The 20355-nt window shown below is 42.4% G+C and overlaps 1 protein-coding gene across 2 annotated transcripts in view; it reads left to right on the top strand.

The window, feature by feature from the left end:
• Positions 1-20355, top strand: part of myo1d (myosin 1D) — a 288636-nt gene that overhangs the window by 191367 nt on the left and 76914 nt on the right. For both annotated transcript variants that reach the window (XM_072912674.1, XM_061931649.2), the window contains exons 17-20: positions 4178-4401; positions 15676-15814; positions 17376-17480; positions 17545-17658. In XM_072912674.1, the coding sequence (XP_072768775.1) occupies positions 4178-4401; positions 15676-15814; positions 17376-17480; positions 17545-17658 (582 nt within the window). The remainder of the gene's footprint in view (positions 1-4177; positions 4402-15675; positions 15815-17375; positions 17481-17544; positions 17659-20355) is intronic.

Here is a 20355-nt window from a genome sequence, read left to right as displayed (position 1 = left end):
ACAGACTATCTTTGAATCTCAGTAAAACTAAAATAATGCTATTTGGTAATAGTAGAAAAGAGCATCATACACAAATACAAATAGACGGAGTAGACATAGAAAGGGTAAAAGAAACTAGATTTTTGGGAGTATTAATAGATGATCAAATGAACTGGAAATCTCATATACAAAACATACAACATAAGGTGGCAAAAAACATTTCAATAATGAATAAAGCAAAATATGTCCTGGGCCAAAAATCACTACATATTCTCTACTGCTCGCTAGTGTTACCATATCTGAGTTATTGTGCAGAAATATGGGGAAATAACTACAAATGTGCGCTACATTCGCTAACCGTGTTACAAAAAAGATCAGTTAGAATTAAAGCTGCAAGCAGCGTTGTTCGGGCCCGCGTATTTGGCAGGTGCTAGTCCTAAGTGTCCCAATACTTTTGTCTACTTTTAGTCTGAAGTGTCCCAAGACTTTTGTCTAGTGTACCTACCTTGTCTGCATTGTGTGGGCACGTTGGTTATTCCTGCTTTTGAGCAGCCATCTTAAAAAAACAGCACCGCAGCAGCATCAGCGCGGCGGGTCTTTGAAGGGTCATAAAATCAAAACCGGAGCAGGTATTAAAAATCCCATCTATACTTTTAATCACAAGGGTTTTATCTCTCACCTGTGTTAGTTTGAAGGCGAAACGACAAACGCGCTCAGAGGAGATAGATTTTGAAGAAAGGTGACCGGTTTTTCCAAAAATTTTGTTTTGAAGGGGGAATAGCAAACTTCCTGTTGATTTTTGCTGGGGGTTGTCAATTTATGAAATGTAGGTGTAAGTGAGACCTACATAGAGGCTTTTGTTTCATGTCTCTCCGATCTTCCCAGTGTGAGTTACAGGCAGTTTTGTAATTTTTTTCATCCGAGGAGCAGTTATTTGTGCGTTTTATTAAGAAATTGCTGTAGAGCACAATTTTTAGATTTGGGGTTAGGTTTTTTCATTAGAGCACAGTTTTAGCCAGTCCTGATGTGTGTGTTAAGTTCGGTGAGTTTTGAAGCATGTTAAGGGGGTCAAATTACAGCTCAAAGAGGCAAAAGTGACTGTTTTTAGTACTTTTCTGTCTTGAAGGGGGAATTGCCAACTTCCTGTTGATTTTAGCCCGAGAATGTACCATTATGAAAGTTAGGTCTGAGTCAGACCTACATAGAGGATTTTGTTTCATGTCTTTCTGACCTTCCTAGTGGGAGTTACAGGCAGTCTAGTTTTTTTTTCCTAGGGGGCGCTAGAGCGCAATTTTGATTTTTGCAGTTTGGTTTTTTTATTAAAAGACAATTTTCGCAGGTCCTGATGTGTGGGTCAAATATGGTGAGTTTTGAAGCATGTTAAGTGGGTCAAATTAGTGCTCGAAGAGGCGGCGGAAGAATAATAAAGAATTAAAGCTGCAAGCAGCGTTGGTCGGGCCCGCGTATTTGGCAGGTGCTAGTCCTAAGTGTCCCAATACTTTTGTCTACTTTTAGTCTGAAGTGTCCCAAGACTTTTGTCTAGTGTACCTACCTTGTCTGCATTGTGTGGGCACGTTGGTGCTTCCTGCTTTTAAGCAGCCATCTTAAAAAAACAGCACCGCAGGAGCATCAGTGCAGCGGGTCTTTGAAGGGTCATAAAATCAAAACCGGAGCAGGTATTAAAAATCCCATCTATACTTTTAATCACAAGGGTTTTATCTCTCACCTGTGTTAGTTTGAAGGCGAAACGACAAACGCGCTCAGAGGAGATAGATTTTGAAGGAAGGGGACCGGTTTTAACAAAAATGTTGTTTTGAAGGGGGAATAGCAAACTTCCTGTTGATTTTTGCTGGGGGTTGTCAATTTATGAAATGTAGGTGTAAGTGAGACCTACATAGAGGCTTTTGTTTCATGTCTCTCCGATCTTCCCAGTGTGAGTTACAGGCAGTTTTGTAATTTTTTTCATCCGAGGAGCAGTTATTTGTGCGTTTTATTAAAAAATTGCTGTAGAGCACAATTTTTAGATTTGGGGTTAGGTTTTTTCATTAGATCACAGTTTTAGCCAGTCCTGATGTGTGTGTTAAGTTCGGTGAGTTTTGAAGCATGTTAAGGGGGTCAAATTAGTGCTCGAAGAGGCGGCGGAAGAATAATAAAGAATAAAACGAACGAATAACAATAGGTCCTTATGTCCCATTCGGGAGTCCTTTTGCAATGGGCCATTGCGGGCCCTAATAATACATAATGTTGGATATAGAGAACACACAAACCCTTTATTTATTAAGTCAGAAATATTAAAGTTCGGTGATTTGGTAAAATTGCAAACAGCTAAAATGATGTACAAAGCAAACTATAACCTGCTACCAAAGAATGTACAACAATTCTTCTCAACTAAAGAGGAGAAATATAACCTTAGAGGAAAAAATAATTGAAAACATTTATATGCACATACAACACTTATAACTTTTAGCATATCAGTATGTGGAATTAAATTATGGAATGGATTAAGTAAAGAAGTTAAAAATTGTACTGATATGATCCAGAAGAAAATAATAGTGCTTACAGAGTACAAAGAAGAAGAATTATGAGAAATACTTTCAACCTTATTGAAAATAAGATATTCTTCATCTCAGTATGTTAATAATGACTGAATTAATTAATTAATGACATATTACAAAACTGTTGTATACTAATTCATAGATGTTGTTTTATTATATAAAAAGGTCAGTAAATGATTCTATATATTTGTAAACGCTTTGAAGTGGGAAAGGGGTAGGATTAAATAAGCTTTGCTTCTTCCTACTCCTTTTCGGGCATGATGTCAAATGAAATTAAAGCTGCAAGCAGCGTTGAACGGGCCCGCGTATTTGGCAGGTGCTAGTCCTAAGTGTCCCAATACTTTTGTATACTTTTATTGTGAAGTGTCCCAAGACTTTTGTGTAGTGTACCTACCTTGTCTGCATAGTTTGGCCATGCTGGTGCTTCCTGCTTTTAAGCAGCCATCTTAAAAAAACAGCAGTGCAGCAGCATTAGCGCAGCGGTTCTTTGAAGGGTCATAAAATCAAAACCGGAGCAGTTATTAAAACTCTTTCAATAACTTTTAATCAGAAGGGTTCAATCACTCTCCTGTGTTAGTTTGAAGCCGAAACGACAAACACGCTCAGAGGAGATAATGTTTGAAGAAAGGTGACCGGTTTTTACAAAAATGTTGTTTAGAAGGGGGAATAGCAAACTTCCAGTAGATTTTTGCTGGGGCTTGTCAATTTATGAAATGTAGGTCTAAGTGAGACCTACATTGAGGTTTTTGTTTCATGTCTCTCCGACCTTCCCAGTGTGAGTTACAGGCAGTTGTGTCATTTCTTTCTTCCGAGGAGTAGTTTTTTCTCCGTTTTATTCAAAAATTGCTCGAGAGCGCAATTTTTGAATTTGGGGTTAGGTTTTTTTATTAGATCACAGTTTTTGCCAGTCCTGATGTGTGCGTTCAGTTTGGTGAGTTTTGAAGCATGTTAAGGGGGTCAAATTACAGCTCAAAGAGGCAAAAGTGACTGTTTTTAGTACTTTTTTGTCTTGAAGGGGGAATTGCCAACTTCCTGTTGATTTTAGCCCGAGGATATACAATTGTGAAATGTAGATCTAAATCAGACCTACATAAAGGTTTTTGTTTCATGTCTCTCCGACCTTCCTAGTGGGAGTTACAGGCAGCGTAGTTTTTTCTTCTTCCTAGGGGGCGCTAGAGCGCAATTTTGAGTTTTGGGGTTTGTTTTTTTTATTAAAAGGCAATTTTCGCAGGTCCTGATGGGTGGGTCAAATATGGTGAGTTTTGAAGCAGGTTAAGTGGGTCAAATTAGTGCTCGAAGAGGCGGCGGAAGAAGAAAGAAAGAAATAATAATAAAACCTTAGAATAACAATAGGTCCTTATGTCCCATTGCATAAGGACTCCCTGTGGGAGTCCTTATGCAATGGGCCATTGCGGGCCCTAATGATATGAAATTGTGTGATGTATTATGATGTAAGTGTGTTCATGTTCGAAATAAACTAAAGAAAGAACAAGGCAGAGGCAGGCAGGGCAGACACAAAAAGGGGAGCGAGTGCGACTTGCTTTTGCCCAGAGAGAAAAAACGAAAATTGGGGGGTTATTATAAGTTGCCGTGTGAGTGTGAAGCTATGTGTTTGAGATCTGGTGTTTTTTGTCGGTGCCCAGGTGTGGAGGGGCACCATCGCCAGGATCCGGTACCGGCGCATGCGGGCGGCCCTGGTCATCCTGCGGGCCTACCGGCACTACAAGGTCAAGTCGTACATCCGCGAGGTCAACCGCCGCTTCCGGAACGTGCGCTCCATGAAGGACCACGGCAAGCGCGTCAAGTGGCCCACGCCCCCCAAGGTCCTGCGCAGGTTCGAGGAGGCGCTCAGGAGCATCTACAACAGGTGCGCACATTTTCTTGAAATGTCTCGCACACTCCAGTTCAATTCCATGAACGTCACATTTACAAATTTGATGGAAATATTACCTCATGTACAGATTATATTTCATGTTTTTATCATCTAATGATATTATATACATAACCTGCTCTGTGGCCTTGTGGTTAGAGTGTCCGCCCAAGTCATACCAAAGATTATAAAAATGTGACCCATTACCTCCCTGCTTGGCACTCAGCATCAAGGGTTGGAATTGGGGGTTAAATCGCCAAAATGATTCCCGAGCGTGGCCACCGCTGCTGCTCACTACTCCCCTCACCTCCCAGGGGGTGGAACAAGGGGATGGGTCAAATGCAGAGGATAATTTCACCACACCTAGTGTGTGTGTGACTATCAATGGCAGAGGTGTGGACTCGAGTCACATGACTTGGACTCGAGTCAGACTCGAGTCATGAATTTGATGACTTTAGACTCGACTTGACAAAATGTAAAAAGACTTGCAACTCGACTTAGACTTTAACATCAATGACTTGTGACTTCACTTGGACTTGAGCCTTTTCAATTGACATGACTTGACATGACTTGCTACTTTCCCCAAAACCCAAAGATGAAAAAGTTATTCGGGAGCGCTCCGTATTTTTCATTGTGTACTTGTCTATCAGCGTTGCGTGTGTCAGCTGGTGTGCTCTCAGTACAACAGCCAATCAAATTAGATCTACTTTGTTTTCATCACACAGCATTCATCCAATCAAATTGCAGGACAACCAACGAAGAAGACATGTCCAAACCACACGCCAGTGAACAAAAAATGATACCTAAAATAATTTTGTTTGGGTATAAAAATTACGAGGTGGTCAACACAAAACGGTTTGCAGTATGCAACACATGCGGTTCGAAAATTACTGATGGAGAGGCAACAACTTCCAACTTCGTCCGGCATTTGAAGTTGCACAAAGAACGGTAAGTTTTGAATGTAAGATAACGTTTATTGGCTAAGTAACGTGACTTTTATTTGCTGTGTAGTTAAATCAGTGAGGCTGTAAACTCACTGCTAACGTTATAACGTTATTGCAAACACGGGAATCTGTTGCAGTTCACTACCTTATTCATACTTTTTGTTCAGTGATTTTTTTAAGCAGGGTTACGTTAGTCAATATATCACACGTAACGTTAGACGGCGGTCAGCAGCACCGCGTATTTTAGCCACCTAAAAAAAGACAAAAATAGTAAAATAAAGGTCAGTTAAAATGTATACTATATTATGAATATGTGTACCGTTTTAGCTAGCTTTCTGACATACTGTTGGTTGTTTACCTCAGTGGTCCCCAACCACCGGGCCGCGGCCCGGTACTGGTCCGTGGATCGATTGGTATCGGGCCGCACAAGAAATATTTTTATTTTTTTATTTATTTATTTTTTAATTAAATCAACATAAAAAACACAAGATACACTTACAAGTAGTGCACCAACCCAAAAAACCTCTCTCCCCCCTTTTGTTCTGGGCATTGAACATGAAGACTCTTCCTTCACTGTTCCGAGTGGCCATGAGAGTCTTGGCAGTGCCTGCCTCCAGTGCTCCAGTGGAGCGAGTTTTCAGCCATGGTGGCATCATACTACGCCCCCATCGTGCACAAATGACTGACAGACTCTTGGCTACTTTGGTCTTTTGCAAATGCAATGCAGCATAGGGCCCTGACATATAAAAAGTACAACTTTTTTGTTATGTTCACGTATATGTCATGTTTTTTCAATGTTAACACTTTTGTACAAATAAGTACATTTGCACTTTATTTTTCAATGTGTTTGTTCTGTAAAGGAATGAGTTAATGTTTCAAATGACTGGTTAATAGTGCTATTATAAAGTGCAATGTCAGCACAATTTTCTTTCCTGCAATTTAAAATGCACTTGTTTTAATAAATAAATACAGCGTTTGAAAAGCATACACAATCTGTGTTAATATATTAGTCTGTGGTTAAAAGGACTTGAAAGGACTCGAAACTCAAAATGCAGGACTTAGGACTTGACTTGAGACTTTCCAGTCTTGACTTTGGACTTGACTCGGGGCTTGCCTGTCTTGACTCGGGACTTGACTCGGACTTGAGGGCAAAGACTTGAGACTTACTTGTGACTTGCAAAACAATTACTTGGTCCCACCTCTGATCAATGGTACTTTAACTTGAATTATTATGACTTTGAAATCATGGAAAAATAGGAATGCTTTAGTTATTCCAAAATGTTTGTTTTAATGATTTTATTATTTAAGTATTTGTAGAATTTGAGCCAAAAACTAATTCTTGTTCTTACTTTGCGATAGAGTGTCATTGAATTCCACTTCCTGTAATTCAACATCCTGCGAGGTGGAGGCGACTTAAATCAAATTCCTCATATCAAGTTTTTTTTTTTTTTGCACAAGCCTGCTGTACACCACCATGACGTACGCCCCTGGACATCTTGTGGACTTGAACTGAATTCACATGCTGGAACGACTTTCATCCAGAGAAATATCTTTGTCGATGGATTTAAATATTTAAGCAGGGTTAATCACATTGTCACAAGTTAACTCATGATTAATTATAGACATTTTTTATTTAACCTTTCATAAGTATACTGTTGACGGATCATTTTCGAGTTGTAATACTTCAAACGTGGGAGTGGAAATTGTTTGTTTTACAGATCAACCGATTTTCAGCGCCGATATTTGGCATTTTGACGTATCAGTCTTTTTTTTTATCGGTATTGGCAACAGAAATACATCAGCAGATACATGATATACACTTATAATGCCAGTATTTAGTATTAAAAAGTCAATAATTACTGAAGTAGATATAATAAACTATGCTCAAGCCCTTTTGTCCTACATGAGAAAAGTTCTCTTTTTGCTGCGGCCCGTTTTTTTATTTATTTATTTCATTTAAAATGAAAAATACTCTCGTTGGCAATAATTAATACCAAATAGGTTTTGATATCTCACAATTCTTCTCCACAGCACTCACGGGGCCACGCCCCCTTTATCTTTGCAGGGCCGGTCGCCTACAGTACAAACATTTCCATTTTTACCGGGAAATCCGGTTTTTGTCCTTCTTCCCTGGCGTCTTTCCGGTCCCGTTTTGTTTGTTTTGGCCACCGCTGCGATGGAGTTGCTCGACAAGCCTCCACCCGCCACACTCATTAAAGGAGCGCCACGAGTTTCATGATCAATCAAATAATGCGACAGAGATTGACGGACGTGAAGACGACAGAAAAGATATCTCTGCCAAAAATCTAAACTTTGTGTAAATATCTTGACAAATATTTACACAAACAGTGGCCTTGTGGTTAGAGTGTCCGCCATGAGACTGGAAGATCGTGAGTTCAAACCCCAGCCGAGTCATACCAAAGACTATAAAAATGGGACCCATTGCCTCCCTGCTTGGCACTCAGCATCAAGGGTTGGAATTGGGTGTTAAATCACCAAAATGATTCCCGAGCGCGGCCACCGCTGCTGCTCACTGCTCCCCTCACCTCCCAGGGGGTGAACATGGGGATGGGTCAACTGCAGAGGATAATTTCACCACACCTAATGTGTGTGTGTGTGTGTGTGACTATCATTGGGACTTAAACCTTAAATATGAGATGATTATGAAAGTAAAGAAGATCAGGCAGCAGCTCACACATTCTCATACTTTCTGTAACATCCAGGAAGAAATGATGTCAGTCATCTTGAAAAATGTCTCAATTATAATCTACGTGAAGGAGCCCACAATTGTTCTTATTTAAATGTTGACAATATTTCAGAAACCTTACAATGTTTTAAATCCATAAAATGGAGTAAAATGGTTATTGTGATGTAGAGAAATGTCATATTTTGACCAATTTTCCCAGGAGATGTTCCATATTTTAAAATAAAATGTAGATGCTCCTCTTAGACACACATAATAAAGGTGTTTGATATTTTTTGATGATCAATTAAACACTACATCAAACATTATGTCACTACTGCCCCCACCTTTCTAAAAAAAAATAATGTTAAAAAAACAACTTGGCAGATGTTTACTGACATAATATTAATCTTTAAATAACTCCAAATATGGCTTATCGGTCTCCTTGACTACCGTATTTTTTGGATTATAAGTCGCAGTTCTTTTCATAGTTTGGCCGGGCTCCAGTGCGACTTGTACCGTATTTTCCGCACCATTAGCCGCACCTAAAAACCACAAATTTACTCAAAAGCTGACAGTGCGGCTTTTAACCCGGTGCGCTTTATATATGGATAAATATTAAGATTCATTTTCAAAAAGTTTCGTTCTCGCAACTTCGGTAAACAGCCGCCATCTTTTTTTCCGGTAGAGCAAGAAGCGCTTCTTCTTCTACGCAAGCAACCGCCAAGGTAAGCACCCGCCCCCATAGAACAGGCAGCGCTTCTTCTTTTACTGTAAGCAACCACCCGCCCCCGGAAGAAGAAGAAGCGCGCGGTGCATGCTGGGATATGTGACGTTTCATTTCCATTTGTGTGTTTATGTAAAGACCCCAAAATGGCTCCTATTAAGTGTGTTGTCTGTCTAATTATAAATAATGCAGACGAGGCGTGTTAACTGAGTTCTCAACGTTTACTCACAGCGTGCTCATAACCACATTCTAACTCCCAGCATACAACAACGCTTCTCAGGGCTACCGCGCATGCTCGTAACTATCGTTGCATGCTGGGTAGTGTAGTTGTTATATTTGCTAGCTCATAACATCACATTAAGAGACAAGCTTACGCGCTTAATTCAATACTCGCCGTCATTCCGGGTGGATTGACAAAAGACCTCCAGCCGCTAGATATTGGTGTCAACAGGGCATTCGAAGCTAGACTGCTAACTGCGTGGGAACAATGGATGACAGAAGGCGAACACACCTTCACTAAGACAGGGAGACAGCGCCAGACGACGCCAACATCTGCCAGTGGATCGTAAATGCCTGGGCAGATATTTCGGTCACAACTGTGGTCCGAGCTTTCCGGAAGGCAGGATTCACAGAACTGCTGGATAACAGTGACACTGACTCTGATGACTTCGACGAGACGGAACCGTCCATTTTGGATCTCACATTTGCCCAACTTTTCACTTCGGACACCGAAGACGAAGGATTTACGAATGAAGAATAACTTCAGAAAGTGAGCGCTATGTTTATTTTGTGTGTTGTGACATTAACGTTCGAGCAACATTATGTTGCTATTGCTCTGCACTATTTTGAATTTTACTATGTTTGTGATTGCACATTTGCGTACATTTTGGGACAGAGTTGTTAGAACGCTGGTTTTTAATATATTATTAAAGTTTGACTGACCTATCTGACTGTTTTTTTGACATTCCCTTTAGCGCAGCGTAGGCGCGGCTTATAGTCCGGGGCGGCTTATAGGTGGACAAAGTTATGAAATATGCCATTCATTGAAGGTGCGGCTAATAATCCGGTGCGCCTTATAGTGCGGAAAATACGGTATATGTTTTTTTCCTTTTTTATTATGCATTTTCGGCAGGTGCGACTTATACTCCGGTGCGACTTGTACTCCGAAAAATACGGTACTAATAATCGCTGAAAAAAACGTATCGGTCCATCTCTAGTGTGCTTTATGTGAAAGTGTGTTTATAACATTATTATTTTATAACATCCCCACACAAAATAGACACAATCTGTCTGAGTCTCTCTGCAAGCGGCTGGCATTTGGGACTGGGATTACTCCGACGGCGACTCGACTCGTGGATGGAGCTGGTTTTGGTCTGGGCTCACCAGTCCATATCAAATCAAATCAAATCGACTTTATTTATAGAGCACATTTAAAATTTACCACAGGGGTAGCCAAAGTGCTGTACAATGAGCAGGTTAAAAGATAAAACGAGTACCGAGCAAACACAACACAACACAAACAGAACACGATAAAAAATAAATAATTAAAATAGAATTAATAAAAACATAAAAACATAAAAACAGGATCACAGCAGGTGTATTATGGGGCGCCATTGCAGGATGGATATCACTCAGTGTTAAAAGCCATGGAATAAAAGTATGTTTTTAAGAGAGATTTAAAAACAGGAAGAGAGGACGCTTGTCTAACACTCAGGGGTAGGTCGTTCCAGAGCTTGGGAGCAGCAACGGCGAAAGCTCTGTCACCTCTAAGCTTCAGCCTTGTGTCAGGGACCGTCAACAGCAGCTGATCGGCTGATCTTAAGGATCGGGTGGGGCAGTAAGGCTGAAGGAGGTCGGAGAGATAGGTTGGCGCGAGGTTGTTTAGACATTTAAAAACAAATAAAAGGAGTTTAAAATGTATTCGGTAACGCACAGGGAGCCAGTGAAGGGACGCTAAAATAGGGGTGATGTGCTCACGTCTGCGGGTCTGTGTTAGCAGACGAGCAGCAGAGTTCTGCACGAGCTGCAGGCGGGCGAGGGAGGCCTGGCTAATGCCAACATACAGGGCATTACAATAATCAAGACGAGTCGAGATAAAAGCGTGGATTAATTTCTCAAGATCATGTCTTGATAGAAGCGGTTTCACTTTCGCTATTTGGCGTAATTGATAAAAGCTTTTTTGAACGACGCTGCTGATTTGTTTTTCGAATTTAAAATCTGAGTCAAACTTTACCCCCAGGTTTGTGACAGAGTCGCTGAGATACGGGGTCAGAGTGCCGAGGTCAACGTTGGGGAAGGGAGAGCGACTTGGACCGAACAACATAACTTCTGTTTTATCTTCATTTAGGCTCAGGAAGTTAGCTGAAAGCCAGACTTTGATGTCGTGCAGGCAGTCAATAAGACGTTGAACCGTGTTATTTTGTGCCATGGGAAAATAAATCTGGCAATCATCGGCATAAAAATGAAATGCAATACTGTACTTCCTAAAAATAGAACCAAGGGGGAGAAGGTAAAGCGCAAATAAAATTGGGGCAAGGATTGAGCCCTGGGGGACCCCATGTGGTAAAGGAGCTGTGGACGACATAAAACTGTCTACTTTTACACAAAAACTCCTGTCGGTTAGGTACGACCGGAACCAGTTGAGGGCGGCGCCCTTAATGCCCACACAGTTCTCAAGACGAGTGATTAAGGTGGCGTGGTCGACGGTGTCGAACGCAGCAGACAGATCTAAAAGCACCAGGACAACATATTTACCAGAATCAGTGGACAGGAGGATATCGTTAAAAACTTTTAGAAGCGCTGACTCTGTGCTGTGGAGGGCTTTAAAACCGGACTGGAACAGCTCAGTGATACCATTATCCTCTAAGAAGGGCAACAACTGACTGTAGACAACCTTCTCTAATATTTTGGAAATGTATGGAAGATTAGAGATAGGTCTGAAGTTAGAAAGGAGAGAGGGGTCGAGGCTGGGTTTTTTAAGTAGAGGTCGTACCACTGCATGTTTAAACTCTACTGGAACTATTCCAGAAGAGAGGCTACTATTGATAATGTTAAGGACACTTGATCCAATAGTAGCAAGTACCTCCTTAAACAGGCGAGGTGGGAGGGCATCTGCAGGAGAACCAGAGGGCTTCATATGACTAACTGTGTCACTTAAAAAAGAAAAGGACACCGGCTCAAACTGATGGAAAACAGAAGAGAAATGCAGGGGAACAGAAGGGTCATATGAAGGCTGAGATAGACTGGCTCTAGTTGACACAATTTTGTCAGTGAAAAAATGGAGACAATTTTCACAGAATTCAAAAGAAGCATCAAAACCAGCAGATTTGGGAGCATCAATGACAGTGTTAATAGTTTTAAACAGAACTATATGCGTTTTCCAATGCGACCCGTCCCGTATGGACCGAGGCTCACCAAGACCAAAAATTAGTGTCGCACGGGGACATTCCTGTTAAGTGGTTATTGTGTTGACCGAATTAAATGATAAATGGGTTATACTTGTATAGCGCTTTTCTACCTTCAAGGTACTCAAAGCGCTTTGACACTACTTCCACATTCACCCATTCACACACACTAGAGATGCGCGGATAGGCAAATATTTCATCCGCAACCGCATCAGAAAGTCGTCAACCATCCGCCATCCACCCGACGTAACGTTTGAATAGAACTGCATCCGCCCGCCATCCGCCCGCACCCGCCCGTTATATCTAATATAGACGATGCAAGGCATTAGTGAGGCACCTGCCAACTACTCCGGTTTTCCCGTAATTCGTACGGTTTTCATCAACCTATTCCGGGTTACGGGTGCAGTGATATAAAATACGGTTTTTCATTAATTCAAAAAAAAAAAAGGGTGAAAACTACGCGAATTGCACCTTGTGCAGACAAGATTTTTCGATCGGACACGGAGGAATTAGCGATGTAAAAGACCACGTTGGGACAAAAAAACACAAGTCTAATGCCGTTGCTAGCGATACAAGTGGAAAACTTTCAACGTTTTTCGTCGCCCAAACAGATTCTTTGGATGTGATAAATGCCGAAGTTTTATTTACGGAGGCAATAATTGAGCATGGACTTCCAATCGCACTGGCTGATCACATGGGACAGTTAATAATGTAATGCAACCTTTAAAAATCATTACGCGGTGATCGCGGTCCCAAAAATAAACTTTTCTTGCATGATAATGTCCAGAAAAATTTGCTTTATATTACTATAGAGTCCTTTTAACGAATGAGTTTGATGGTTTATCACAAACCTTAAATGAAAGAAGTCCTTTGTTCGCACCATGCACCATGTTCGATGTCCCGGTTTTATGACTGTCGTAGACGTACACAGCGTCGCAGCTCTTGCAACTCACGTAGCCAGCATTGCTGTCATCCTGATTTACAACCTCATAAAAACGAGTCCACGCTGAACTTTTCTGGCCTTTTTTTCCCCTGGTCTTTAGTATTCCCTTTTTTAGTTTGTCGCGTACCACGTTTGCTGCCGGTGTTGCCATTTTTTCTTTTCTTCTTCTGATGTGGCTGCTGCAGGTGCCTGCTGATAAATAATTGCCTGTTTCAAAGAGTGCTGCTCGTTTTTCGTATGTGGCTAACAACATTTAACTATGTATATACAGGTAAAAGCCAGTAAATTAGAATATTTTGAAAAACTTGATTTATTTCAGTAATTGCATTCAAAAGGTGTAACTTGTACATTATATTTATTCATTGCACACAGACTGATGCATTCAAATGTTTATTTCATTTAATTTTGATGATTTGAAATGGCAACAAATGAAAATCTAAAATTCCGTGTGTCACAAAATTAGAATATTACTTAAGGCTAATACAAAAAAGGGATTTTTAGAAATGTTGGCCAACTGAAAAGTATGAAAATGAAAAATATGAGCATGTACAATACTCAATACTTGGTTGGAGCTCCTTTTGCCTCAATTACTGCGTTAATGCGGCGTGGCATGGAGTCGATGAGTTTCTGGCACTGCTCAGGTGTTATGAGAGCCCAGGTTGCTCTGATAGTGGCCTTCAACTCTTCTGCGTTTTTGGGTCTGGCATTCTGCATCTTCCTTTTCACAATACCCCACAGATTTTCTATGGGGCTAAGGTCAGGGGAGTTGGCGGGCCAATTTAGAACAGAAATACCATGGACCGTAAACCAGGCACGGGTAGATTTTGCGCTGTGTGCAGGCGCCAAGTCCTGTTGGAACTTGAAATCTCCATCTCCATAGAGCAGGTCAGCAGCAGGAAGCATGAAGTGCTCTAAAACTTGCTGGTAGACGGCTGCGTTGACCCTGGATCTCAGGAAACAGAGTGGACCGACACCAGCAGATGACATGGCACCCCAAACCATCACCTAACCATGCAAATTTTGCATTTCCTTTGGAAATCGAGGTCCCAGAGTCTGGAGGAAGACAGGAGAGGCACAGGATCCACGTTGCCTGAAGTCTAGTGTAAAGTTTCCACCATCAGTGATGGTTTGGGGTGCCATGTCATCTGCTGGTGTCGGTCCACTCTGTTTCCTGAGATCCAGGGTCAACGCAGCCGTCTACCAGCAAGTTTTAGAGCACTTCATGCTTCCTGCTGCTGACCTGCTCTATGGAGATGGAGATTTCAAGTTCCAACAGGACTTGGCGCCTGCACACAGCGCAAAATCTACCCGTGCCTGGTTTACGGACCATGGTATTTCTGTTCTAAATTGGCCCGCCAACTCCCCTGACCTTAGCCCCATAGAAAATCTGTGGGGTATTGTGAAAAGGAAGATGCAGAATGCCAGACCCAAAAACGCAGAAGAGTTGAAGGCCACTATCAGAGCAACCTGGGCTCTCATAACACCTGAGCAGTGCCAGAAACTCATCGACTCCATGCCACGCCGCATTAACGCAGTAATTGAGGCAAAAGGAGCTCCAACCAAGTATTGAGTATTGTACATGCTCATATTTTTCATTTTCATACTTTTCAGTTGGCCAACATTTCTAAAAATCCCTTTTTTGTATTAGCCTTAAGTAATATTCTAATTTTGTGACACACGGAATTTTGGATTTTCATTTGTTGCCACTTCAAATCATCAAAATTAAATGAAATAAACATTTGAATGCATCAGTCTGTGTGCAATGAATAAATATAATGTACAAGTTACACCTTTTGAATGCAATTACTGAAATAAATCAAGTTTTTCAAAATATTCTAATTTACTGGCTTTTACCTGTATATTTCCGAATTGGTTTAACTGCCACCCGCAAAAAAAAAAAAAAAAAAAAAAAAATATCTCATTAATCCGCCCGACCCGACCCGCGGCGCGGATAAAATCTTATTTATTTAAATTTCATCCGCCCGATCCGCGGATAATCCGCCGAATCCGCGGTTGTGTCCGCAAACCGCGCATCTCTAACACACACATTCACACACTGATGGCGGGAGCTGCCATGCAAGACGCTAACCAGCACCCATCAGGAGCAAGGGTGAAGTGTCTTGCCCAAGGACACAACGGACGTAACTAGGATGGTAGAAGGTGGGGATTGAACCCCAGTATCCAGCAACCCTCCGATTGCTGGCACGGCCACTCTACCAACTTCGCCACGCCGTCCGAATTCTAGTTGTTTGTCCGCCATCTTTGACTCTTTGTGAGAGTGAAAAGTTGTTTTTCTAAAGCAGCAAGCCAGACTTGAACCACAGGAGACTGAGGAGGCCTCGAGTCTTGCTTCTCCTCCACTTCAGTCGCTTTCCTGCGCTCACACCGGGCCTTCGTTTTCCTTTTCCTCTTTCCTCCTCCCCCGGCCTCTCAAAGACTCGCCGCCGCCGCCTTTCATCCCGGCGGCGCTGTGCTTTGGAGGAGCGCAGCGAGAACTTTGGCCCTCCGCTGGAATGGTCTCGCTGCTTCTCTCGGGGGAGAAGGTTGATCTTCTCGTTGTCTTGCCGCAGGTGGTGGGCGTGGACGCTGATCAAAGGGCTGACTGCAGAGGAGGCCCTGCAGGTGAGGGCAAAGGTAGCCTGTCTAGAGGCCCTCAAGGGCCAGAGGGTGGACCTGGGCCTGCAGCGAGCCTGGGAAGGAAACTACCTGGTGAGTAAAATAATCAACATTGTTAGGGCCCGCAATGGCCCATTGCAAAAGGACTCCCACAGGGAGTCCTTATGCAATGGGACATAAGGACCTATTGTTTTTCTAAGGTTTTATTATTAGGGCCCGCCATGGCCCATTGCAAAAGGACTCCCACAGGGAGTCCTTATGCAATGGGACATAAGGACCTATTGTTATTCGTTCGTTTTATTCTTTCTTATTATTATTCTTCCGCAGCTTTGCGCACTACTTTGACCCCCTTAACATGCTTCAAAACTCACCAAATTTTACACACACATCAGTAATATACGGCAAAACTTTTTATCAAAAAACCAAACCTCAAAACTCAAAATTGCGCTCTAGCGCCCCCTAGGAAGAAAGAAAACTAGACTGCCTGTAACTCCCACTAGGAAGGTCGGAAAAACATGAAACTAAATCCTCTATGTAGGTCTGACTTAGACCTAGTTCTCATAATTGTACATCCTCGGGCTAAAATCAACAGGAAGTTGGCAATTCCCCCTTCAAGACAAAAAAGTACTAAAAACAGTCACTTTTGCTTCTTTGAGCTGTAATTTGACCCCCTTAACACGCTTCAAAACTCACCGAACTCAACGCACACATCAGGACTGGCAAAAATTGCGATCTAATAAAGAAAACTAACCCCAAATTTAAAAATTGCCCTCTACAGCAATTTTTGAATAAAACTGATAAAAAACTGCTACTCGGAAGAAAAACATTACAAAACTGCCTGTAACTCCCACTGGGAAGGTCGGAGAGACATGAAACAAACACCTCTCCGTAGGTCTCACTTAGACCTACATTTCATAAATTGACTATCCCCAGCTAAAATCAACAGGAAGTTTGCTATTCCCCCTTCAAAACAAATTTTTGGTAAAAACCAGTCACCTTCCTTCAAAAACGAACTCCTCTGAGCGCGTTTGTCGTTTCGCCTTCAAACTAACACAGGAGAGACACTGAACCCTTGTGATTACAACAACAGAAGCGCTTTTTAATTAACTGCTCCGGTTTTGATTTTATGACCCTTCAAAGACCCACTGCGCTGATGCTGCTGCAATGCTGTTTTTTTAAGATGGCTGCTTAAAAGCAGGAAGCACCAACGTGCCCACACAATGCAGACAAGGTAGGTACACTAGACAAAAGTCTTGGGACACTTAGGACTAGCACCTGCCAAATACGCGGGCCCGAACAACGCTGCTTGCAGCTTTAATATTTTATTTACTACTTAATTGACACTTTTTCCTTCCTTCAGATCATTTTGGACGGTTATCAATCTCACTCAATTCTATGCCAAGTTTATTGTAACACAGAGAGCTTATGGAGGTCAATGTGTGTTTTTAATTACAAAGGCGTTTTATTCCCACACTAAATTCATGGAACTACATTTTTGGGTCTGAATTTTGACATCAAGTCATGCTGACAATTCCTTCGAATGAAACATTTTGAGCATAATTCTTGTGTTTAAAAATTCAGTTTGTGACACGCATGCTCGCTAACTGTCAAAGAATGTGCGCTGTCTGTTGACCGCGTCTTTGTGGTCGTGCAGAAGCGAGATAGTCCCGGCAGCGTCTCTTCCTTCACGCTGGTCTCCAGCGAGCTGCAGCGTAAAGACAAGTTCATGAGGGTCCTCTTCGCGTGCCACGTGCGCAAGGTGGGTGTCGGCCTCCGCTTTGCCACCGTGACTTTGTTAGTCATGAGCCGGATTGTGTTTCCAGATCAATCGCTTCCACAAGGCGGAGGACAGAGCCGTGCTCATCACAGACCGCCACCTGTACAAGATGGACCCCCTGAAGCAGTACAAACCCATGAAGAGCATCCCCCTCTACAACGTAGGTCTTTCTTTTTTTACTTTCCTATGCCAGGACCTTGAAAACTAGTCCGGTCGTGGACATCATTGCAATGTGATAAAAAGTGACCTGCATAAGGAGGCGGGGCCTCGAGACCCATACTTGTCCACTGATTCTGGTAAATATGTTGTCCTGGTGCTTTTAGATCTGTCTGCTGCGTTCGACACCGTCGACCACGCCACCTTAATCACTCGTCTTGAGAACTGTGTGGGCATTAAGGGCGCCGCCCTCAACTGGTTCCGGTCGTACCTAACCGACAGGAGTTTTTGTGTAAAAGTAGACAGTTTTATGTCGTCCGCAGCTCCTTTACCACATGGGGTCCCCCAGGGCTCAATCCTTGCCCCAATTTTATTTGCGCTTTACCTTCTCCCCCTTGGTTCTATTTTTAGGAAGTACAGTATTGCATTTCATTTTTATGCCGATGATTGCCAGATTTATTTTCCCATGGCACAAAATAACACGGTTCAACGTCTTATTGACTGCCTGCACGACATCAAAGTCTGGCTTTCAGCTAACTTCCTGAGCCTAAATGAAGATAAAACAGAAGTTATGTTGTTCGGTCCAAGTCGCTCTCCCTCCCCCAACGTTGACCTTGGCACTCTGACCCCGTATCTCAGCGACTCTGTCACAAACCTGGGGGTAAAGTTTGACTCAGATTTTAAATTCGAAAAACAAATCAGCAGCGTCGTTCAAAAAAGCTTTTATCAATTACGCCAAATCGCGAAAGTGAAACCGCTTCTATCAAGACATGATCTTGAGAAATTAATCCACGCTTTTATCTCGACTCGTCTTGATTATTGTAAAGCCCTGTATGTTGGCATTAGCCAGGCCTCCCTCGCCCGCCTGCAGCTCGTGCAGAACTCTGCTGCTCGTCTGCTAACACAGACCCGCAGACGTGAGCACATCACCCCTATTTTAGCGTCCCTTCACTGGCTCCCTGTGCGTTACCGAATACATTTTAAACTCCTTTTATTTGTTTTTAAATGTCTAAACAACCTTGCGCCAACCTATCTCTCCGACCTCCTTCAGCCTTACTGCCCCACCCGATCCTTAAGATCAGCCGATCAGCTGCTGTTGACGGTCCCTGACACAAGGCTGAAGCTTAGAGGTGACAGAGCTTTCGCCGTTGCTGCTCCCAAGCTCTGGAACGACCTACCCCTGAGTGTTAGACAAGCCTCCTCTCTTCCTGTTTTTAAATCTCTCTTAAAAACATACTTTTATTCCATGGCTTTTAACACTGAGTGATATCCATCCTGCAATGGCGCCCCATAATACACCTGCTGTGATCCTGTTTTTATGTTTTTATGTTTTTATTAATTCTATTTTAATTATTTATTTTTTATCGTGTTCTGTTTGTGTTGTGTTGTGTTTGCTCGGTACTCGTTTTATCTTTTAACCTGCTCATTGTACAGCACTTTGGCTACCCCTGTGGTAAATTTTAAATGTGCTCTATAAATAAAGTTGATTTGATTTGATTTGATTTGATACTTGCCAACCCTCCCGAATTTTCCGGGAGACTCCCGAAATTCAGCGCCTCACCCGAAAACCTCCCGGGACAAATATTCTCCCGAAAATCTCCCGATTTTCAGCCGGAGCTGGAGGCCACGCCCCCTCCAGCTCCATGCGGACCTGAGTGAGGACAGCCTTTTTTCAAGACAGGAGGACAACAGGGTGACAAGAACTAAATCACCCAGACTCGGGATAAATGGTATAATTATGTTTATCTTACCTAAAAATAAATATATTTATTAATTTAAAAAATAAATAAATGTTTACTATATTTTGCTAAATACATCAAAATTAATTGTATTTTTATTTGTAATTTTTTCTGACTCCTTATTACATACAGCCATAGAATTATACATTAAAATAAACATATTTGAAATAATTAATTTTAAATGATCATAATTCATTTAAAATGACCACATTTAATTATTAATATAATTGCTTGTTTATCAATCAATCAATCAATGTTTATTTATATAGCCCTAAATCACAAGTGTCTCAAAGGGCTGCACAAGCCACAACGACATCCTCGGTACAAAGCCCACATACGGGCAAGGAAAAACTCACCCCAGTGGGACGTCGATGTGAATGACTATGAGAAACCTTGGAGAGGACCGCATATGTGGGTAACCCCCCCCTCTAGGGAGACCGAAAGCAATGGATGTCGAGTGGGTCTGACATAATATTGTGAGAGTCCAGTCCATAGTGGATCCAACATAATAGTAAGAGTCCAGTCCATAGTGGGGCCAGCAGGACACCATCCCGAGCGGAGACGGGTCAGCAGCGTAGAGATGTTCCCAGCCGATGCACAGGCGAGCGGTCCACCCCGGGTCCCGACTCTGGACAGCCAGCACTTCATCCATGGCCACCGGACCTGTGCCCCCCCCCCCCCCCCCCCCCCTCAAGGAAAAGGGGAGCAGAGGAGAAAAGAAAAGAAACGGCAGATCAACTGGTCTAACAGGGGGGCTATTTAAAGGCTAGAGTATACAAATGAGTTTTAAGATGGGACTTAAATGCTTCTACTGAGGTAGCATCTCTAATTGTTACCGGGAGGGCATTCCATAGTACTGGAGCCCGAATAGAAAACGCTCTATAGCCCGCAGACTTTTTTTGGGCTCTGGGAATCACTAATAAGCCGGAGTTCTTTGAACGCAGATTTCTTGCCGGGACATA

The sequence above is a fragment of the Nerophis lumbriciformis genome, linkage group LG39, assembly GCF_033978685.3.
Source record: "Nerophis lumbriciformis linkage group LG39, RoL_Nlum_v2.1, whole genome shotgun sequence".
NCBI lineage: Eukaryota > Metazoa > Chordata > Actinopteri > Syngnathiformes > Syngnathidae > Nerophis > Nerophis lumbriciformis.
The sequence above is the reverse complement of the archived record's forward strand: the minus strand, read 5'-3'. Positions and strand labels throughout refer to the sequence as shown.